Source organism: Cydia fagiglandana, chromosome 1 (genome assembly GCF_963556715.1).
Source record: "Cydia fagiglandana chromosome 1, ilCydFagi1.1, whole genome shotgun sequence".
NCBI lineage: Eukaryota > Metazoa > Arthropoda > Insecta > Lepidoptera > Tortricidae > Cydia > Cydia fagiglandana.
This window is the reverse complement of record NC_085932.1, coordinates 17,534,107-17,542,035: the sequence shown is the minus strand read 5'-3', so window position 1 is coordinate 17,542,035 and position 7,929 is coordinate 17,534,107. Positions and strand designations below refer to the sequence as shown.

The 7,929-nt window shown below is 38.8% G+C and overlaps 1 protein-coding gene across 1 annotated transcript; it reads right to left on the bottom strand.

Moving 5' to 3' along the window:
- Window positions 1–4,881: 4,881 nt before the first annotated feature.
- Window positions 4,882–7,281, bottom strand: LOC134670955 (radial spoke head protein 9 homolog). Its single transcript, XM_063528784.1, has 2 exons — window positions 7,064–7,281; window positions 4,882–5,586 (listed from the first exon to the last, which is right to left on the bottom strand). The coding sequence occupies exons 1-2, from the start codon at window positions 7,245–7,247 to the stop codon at window positions 4,955–4,957; spliced, it is 816 nt and encodes a 271-aa protein (XP_063384854.1). The 5' UTR covers window positions 7,248–7,281; the 3' UTR covers window positions 4,882–4,954.
- Window positions 7,282–7,929: the final 648 nt, after the last annotated feature.

Below are 7,929 nucleotides of genomic sequence, written 5' to 3'. Positions count from 1 at the left end.
AGGCTACACTTGGCTACACTTGCACTACATCAAATTGGCGGTTTTCGAAAGCAAATGCTCGAGTTACTTTAGAAAACACCGAAATCACTTTACACGTGCCTTTAAAAACTGAGGAGTTCCCTCAATTCCTCATGGATTCCATCATCAGACCAGAACCAAAAATAATACGGAAACACCTTGGAGGTAACTTCTTCCAAACAAAAAAAGAATTACTCAAATTGGATCACAGGTGCCGGAGTAATTGCTGAACATACTACATTTAAAAAATCATTATCATCAAAACAATCATCATCATCAGGTCTACTTCATCAAAGTGGTGGTTTTCGGGAGAAAATGCTCGAGTTGCTTAAGAAAACACCCAAATCATCATGCATGTGCCTTTAAAAATTGAGGAGTTCCCTCAATTCCTCATGGATCCCATCATCAGAACAGAACCAAATTAAAATGGGACCAACTCGGAGGTAGCTCCTTTCAAACAAAAAAAGAATTACTCAAATCGGACTACGGATGTCGGAGTAATCGGTGAACGTACATAGAAAAAAAAAATAGCCACAACCGAATACAGAACCTCCTCCTTCTATGAAATGGAAGTCGGTTAAAAAGAGGGTGGACGCAAGACGCAAAAATACCTAACAATTTGTGTTCGCATTTGGGGGCATTTTTAGGGTTCCCTACCAAAATGGTACAAAAGAAACACTTATGGTGCGACTATGTCCGTCTAAATTATAGAAAGGTTTTAGAAATTTTCTAAATTATAGAATTTGACAACAGGTCAGTAAATGAATGCTCAAAAAACGTTGTAAAGGGAAATGCTAGGAACACAATTTTTGACTCCGTAACTTTGTTTGGTGGACTAGTTAGGAGGTGAACATATCAAAAGTCCCCGGCTGTAGCCCCGGTGCTGGGGGGTAGAGGGGGGTAAGAAGGTCGAATTTTTCGGTTTTTCATTGATATGATACCTTGGAAACTTTGCGTCTTAGCGACATGACTACTAAGACAAACCGAAAGCTGATAAAATTAGTTACAAGTTTTATCCAGTCAAGTTTTTCGATATCTTGAATAGTTTTTGAGATACCCGCTCTTGAAAGTTTATTTAGGGATTTTTATTTTACCTTGATATCTACATCAGCGAAGCTGTTAGGCCATGTTTGGTATCATTTTCGTATAAATCGGGGGTGCTGAATTCATTTATGGTATCACATTGACACTATTCCGAAGTAAAACCAAAATTAAAAAAAAAAAAATTTTTTAATCCCTCTTCACGCTTAAACCGCTGAACCAATTTCATTGAAATTTGGTATAGAAATAGTTTCAGTCTTGACACAGGACATAGGATAGTTTTTTAACCTAAAACATCTTTTGAGGGTGTGTAAAGTGGGGTGGAAGTTTGTATGGGGAGTCAATAACCGCTGAACCAGTTTAGATGAAGTTTGGGATGGTATACATCTGTGATTTAGATGAAAATGATACCAAACATGAATTCAGTTTCATCGACGAAGTTGAATTCCCCCCATACTCCATTTCACAACTTTAAAGGATGATTATTGAGATAAAAAGTATCTTATGTCCTGTCTTGGGACTCGAAATATCTGTATACCGTGAATATAGCCAAATTTGCCCGCTTTTTTCGAAAAAACACGAATTTCTCAAAAAATATATATGACATCGTATGACTTTTTTTTGCTCAGCACGTCCATTGTAATCAACCGCGTCAGTTTACTTGAAGAAAAAAAAATTTAAATCCTGATTTTATTCACTTTTTTGGCGTTTTAGAGGGCGGGCAAAGATATCCGGGGTTGTGGCCAACATTGTCCACGTCAATTTGGTGCTGAAATACAGCTCTTATGATGATGATGTCTAAGAATCACAAAAAGTTTTTGGGAAATCCTACCATTCCCTGTCAATAACTTATCGATAAGTATATAAACTTTTGAATAAATCGGGTGGGCAATGTTGCCTACCCGTTTTTGCCCTTTTCCATACAAGACTCACCTAAGCATTTTACAAAGGCTAGGGTTGTCACTTTAGAGGAAACCTGTTACAATAGTTTAATGGCCTAAAATATGAGTTTGCGTATAAAGGATAATAAGCGCAATCAAATACAGTATATATTTATAAACTAACTTTAGTGTACAAACATAACCTTCTTTTACTTGCGGAGTTGGGTGAATTTGTCAAAAGCGACAACCCTAAGCCGTTTTTGGTGGTGGGCAATGTTGGCATCCATAGGTCTGTAAATTACCGGATTCCATTGCCCAACGCCAAAACTTTTGGGTCTTTAGGCCTTTTTAGATTAAACCTCAATGGACATAATCTATGCTTCATGTTTTATAACTGAAATATATACTATTACTAAACCCGGAAATATTTGTCAAAGGGTTCTCAATTTTTTTCTACATGCATTCTTTTTTTAACAATTTTTTGCCCGCCGAAATATACCCTACCCTATATTTGACAACTCGCTGAAAATTCCCAAGTAAAGTTGTGCACATGTTTGGTGTATAGTTTTGTCACAAATTTAACCTATTTTCTGCTAAAAATAGCAGGGTGGCCATAAGTATTTTAAATTTTTCTCATCATCAATGGCCTGTCACATCAATAAGATGATGGTTTAAGCAGCGTCTATATTAAGAGTGCGGCACTTTCGTAAATGACTATTAAGTCCAATGCGAGAGCTGCAGCCGCGACCGCATAGCTGGCAGGAGAATGCCGTGCCCGGTGACGAAGGTGGGAGGGCGGCGCGCTGGTGTCTCAGGGCTGGTGTCACGTTTTGGGCAAAGTTTCCCCTGGTGGCAAAGTTGGCTATATTCACGGTAACAAATTTCAATTAAATCGGTGGAGCGGTTTAAGCGTGAAGAGGAATTTAAATAAAAAGGTATTTGTTTAGAGTTTATATGTTTTTTCTTAGGAATGGTGTCAATGTAATACCAAAAATGAATACAGCACCCCCGATTTATACGAAAATGATACCAAACACTGCCTAGCAGCTTCACTAATGTAGATATCAAGATAAAATTGAAAGCCCTAAATAAACTTTCAAGAGCGGATATGTCAAAAACTATTCTAGATATCGAAAAACTTGACTGAATAAAACTTGTAACAAATTTTATCAGCTTTTGGTTTGTCTTAGTAGTCATGTCGCTAAGACGCAAAGTTTCCAAGATATAACTGAAAAACCGAAAAATGAGACCTTCTTTCCTCCCTCTACCCCCCAGCACCGGGGCTGCGGCCGGGGACTTTTGATATGTTCACCTCCTAACTAGTCCAAACAAAGTTACGGAGTCAAAAATTCTGTTCCTAGCATTTCCCTCTATAACTTCTTATTGCTTGGCCTACAATAAAAAGAGGGGGCAAATTTTTAAAGTCTAGTTAGTGGGTCGAATGGGATATCATTTGAGAAAATAGATATATGAAGGAAAATGCGATTAAAAATAAGCCCCCCACCCCCACCCCCCACTCTTACATATCTCCGAAGTTTACCAAAAAAAATTATGATTTTTTTTACAGAATAACAATAGTATTATCATAAAATTTACAGGAAAAATATAATCATACCACTATTTAGATTTTTTTTTACTATAAAAAAAACATTTTCTAATTTAATTTGCAATTTAAGCCCCTTTACGGTTCTATATTATAGGTATATAGGTACCTGGAATTTGTATGAGATTAAACCCAAAAACATCTTTCAAAAAAATTTTTGAAATCGGTTCAGATGATAGAATAATTATCGCTGAAAAAACTTAATTTACATACAGTCGCGCAAATTAGTTAGCCAATTTGTCGATAGATGGCACTGTACAAAATTACGCTTAGTATACTTCGCACTTGACCAGTATTTTAAATTTAGAGCGTTCAAATATCACCATAAATCTAAAATTGGAGGAAGTGGCCAAATTAGCGTTTGCATCCACACGGCCTGAGCAAAGTGTGTGAAACGCAGCGCAGGGCTTATAAGACGAAAATGAAGGACCCGCGCGAAATCGCCTTTTCATACAAATAGGGTTGCCAGATGGTCGGGATTTGGCGGGATTCTCCAGATTTCTAGCATGTGTTCCCGATTCCCGACAAAGTGAAAACTGTCCCGAAAAACAGCTTCACGTTATAAAATAATAATTTCAAGTTCCGAACTGTCGTCGAGCGAGCGAGCTGACGTAGTGCCAATAATGTAAAATATCGTTGTTTTTATACAATTACTTGAATTTGAATGTATTTTTTTTCCCGACTTAAGTCCCAAAATCCCGAATAATTGTTATTGTTTCCCGATAATAGCGCCTTTTGATCTGGCAACCCTACATACAAACGTAGTTCTCATTTTCCTCTCAGGATATTAACATTATTGAAAATATTGTTACACAATTTGTTGCAGGTATATCAATATTATCAACCATAGGTATGCCTGCCCCTACGTTTGATTTTGTCGAATTTTTAATTGTCATATGTAAGAGTTAGGAGTACGTATTTAAAAATATTTTCTACTAGCTATTGCCCGCGACTTCGTCTGCGTGGAATTAGTGACAGCAGCTAAAGTAGGTATAGCGCCTAATGATAATGCTAATAGCAAGCGTTCAATTCGCGCAATGCTTACTTCAATTATTAGGCAATTGTTTAACTCATTAATTCCACCTCCTTTGCACTTTCGTTAGGGATGATTTCCGACATGAAAACTATTCTATGTCCTTCCCCGGGACTCAAAATATCTCAATACCAAATTTAAACTAAATCGGTTCAGCGGCTTAAGCGTGAAGAGGTAACAGACAGACAGACACACTTTCGCATTTATAATATTAGTATGGATATGGATAATGTCAACGTCCAGAGAGGAAAATAGGGAATACGTTTGTATGGAGAAACAGCCGTACTCTTTCCTCTTAAGTGGATTCGGTTCCTGGTCCCTGCATATTGATTTGATACCTACCTACTTGAAATAATATTTGCAAAAGAGCAAACCTATTTAAACCAAAAATGGTACGTCTAGATTTTTACGGCCGTTGCCTATATATAGAAAACCGGCATCAGGGGTTCGAATTTGATGGAAATATGTCATTCCAGGCCAGTACAGGCTCTTCAGATACGCAATACTTCCCGTTTGTTCTAAACTCAAATTCCAACAGCCATTAGGTATATCCTGGTCGATGGAGTCAAGGAAATCCATACTATAATTATAGTCTTGCCTGCTGAGAAGGTTGGAATTCCACTGGTGCTGAGGCGGACGTATATGAAGATACGACTTTAACTGTTGAGCTTCGGAACCAGTTAGGCCGTAAAAGTTTGAATTGATGACAACTCTTCCATCTGGCTGCTTGATGAGCTGCCCTCTCGCGCATATTTCCGCTTCGTCGCAAATGTTAGCAATAGTTCCCGCCATCCTGCTTTCTTCTGTAATAACCTGACAGCGGTCTGGGTTGTTTTCTTCTTGAGCTTCGTCTAAAATTTTAACTTTAAGAGTCGGATCTCCACGGAATGGAAAAGTTGCGAGCAGCGACAGCAACCTGTGACGTCGTTTTGCTTTCGGCAATAAGGCCCAGTTCTTCAAGTCGGTCGTGTAAAAATATCTGCGATCTGCCACGGCATCATTGGTTATGCCTAAAATATTATTTGCAACATGTCAATAGAACGACATTAACGTAATCGTACTTAGTATTTAGGATTTTGGATAAGGAACAATTTTGTGTTAACACTGGTTTGTCCAGACAGACTTTGGTTCATACCTACTTTATCGTATAAATGTGTGTACGTGTAGTAGGACGGTTTCTGGCTGACGTTAGCGTCAGCACTGTACGCTGCACGCTGCTTTATATTTTAGCTAGTACAGACAGTACAGTAGCTATACATAAAAAAATAAAATCTATTAATGTAGGTACCTACATAATCCGCCGAATGTGTGAAACGCTTTACCCCGGCTACACACGTTATGCTGGCTACACACGTAACTATAAATCGTAACGATTAAACTGTGCAGTCCGATTTGCGCAGTTTTATCTGCCGTGTGTATGACATATCGTTGTCGATTATCGTTGATCGGTGGCAGTTGCAAATTATATTAGAAAAAAACCAAACAAGTGCGAGTCAGACTCGCCCACCGAGGGTTCCGTACGTTTTAGTATTTGTTGTTATAGCGGCAACAGAAATACATCATCTGTGAAAATTTCAACTGTCTAGCTATTACGGTTCTTGAGATACAGCCTGGTGACAGACGGACGGATAGACGGACGGACAGCGGAGTCTTAGTAATAGGGTCCCGTTTTACCCTTTGGGTACGGAACCCTAAAAATCGTTGTCGATGCGCTTGCACAGTTTTATCGTTGCATGTGGATGGCGATGGCGATCGTTCATTTCGGCAGTGAGTACTTCACGTCGCTCGCTTGTGTGCGCACGTGGGTCATTATTCAATTAAGTACATAAATGAAAAACGTAATGAAAAAAATAAATATATATTTATAAACTGAATGTGTTAATTTTATTTAATCGTATGGCTTTACCTACATTATACACATATAGAGAAATCATAAATCTAACTCCACGGCAGTGGTGGACAAACAATCTTTGTGAGGGGCCAAAACTTGAAGGAAATTCAGAGACGGGCCAGATTACAGCAAAAATGTATTTTTATTATATGGCTGCCCATATTATACATTTTTTTAAATGACCGGCGACAGGCCAGATAAAACCCTTTCGCGGGCCGGACATGTCCCACGGGCCTTACTTTGCCCACCACTGCTCCAGAGAGTTAACATGATGACATGACGTTTCTTGGATGAGCTTTGCGGAGAACTGACGATTGGCTCCGATATCGGAGGCGTGTGGAGGCACTAGGAACGTTCGATTTATCTGCACAGTCGGACTGCACAGTTTAATCGCTACGATTTATAGTTACGTGTATAGCCGGCATTAACTATAAATCGTAGCGATTAATCTGTGTAGTCCGCAAAACTGCGCAAATCGTACTGCACAGTTTAATCGCTACGATTTATAGTTACGTGTGTAGCCGGCATTAACTTATCCGAGCCCCGAGTTTATAGGTTTGCCTTTGAAAATTAAATACGTATCAGGTTTAACTTACCAACTGCGATGTGGTAGTCACCATCCACGGCGTACAACTGTCCCCAGTACTGCATGTGTGTGAAATGGTTTTCTGTCTGCAGCATAGTGAGGGAGTTTTGCAGCATGGAAATCAGTTCGCTGCTTAACATGTTGCCATTTACGTTCATGTACTCCCGGACCTCCCAAAGCTTGTGGACATTCATGGATATATTATTTCAGACTCAGGTTTCCTAGATATAAAAATTAGTCCCACGTTGTATATTTCCCAAATAATTAAGCAGTATGACAGCGTGGTGACAGCTTTTGTTTTGTCATTATTCATTAATCACTATGATATCGCTATGGTTTGGAAATAGTTTGGAAATATGGAAATTATTTAGATACCCCACACTCACTACTTGATCAAGCAAATATTGTCAGTAGAAAAAGGCGCGAAATTCAAATTTTCTATGGGACGAATACCGTTCGCACCTACATTTTTTAAAATTTGCCGCATTTTTCTACTGACAAGATTTGCTTGACCAAGTATATTATACTCGGATTATACTACTCTTTGCCCCACACATTCGTTCCGAAAATAATCTAGGTAGCTATACACCAAAGAATATAATACTCACTAGGAGAAGAACGATAACTCCATACAAAAAAATGTCCCCTTCAAAAGTTCGTTTATACTACTAGCGCTCGGTAGGATACCATTGTAATTAGAATTGACAACCCGTTTAGCCTAGCGGGTATTGGCAGTAATCCAGTTCAGGAAGCTAATGGTCCTGGGTTCGAATCCCGGAGAGGGAATTTCTTTTTGTATTATTTTATTTTTTGTTGGGGTCAGGTTTTTAAGAGCCCATCAACGTGCACACTAGCGCCACTGCTGAATACATCAAA

Coding starts and splice junctions, on each gene's coding strand:
- LOC134670955 (XM_063528784.1), bottom strand. CDS start 7,247: ATGAATGTCCACAAGCTTTGGGAGGTCCGGGAGTACATGAACGTAAAT. Junction 5,587..7,063: donor TGACTACCACATCGCAGTTG/GTAAGTTAAACC, acceptor ATAATATTTTAG/GCATAACCAATGATGCCGTG.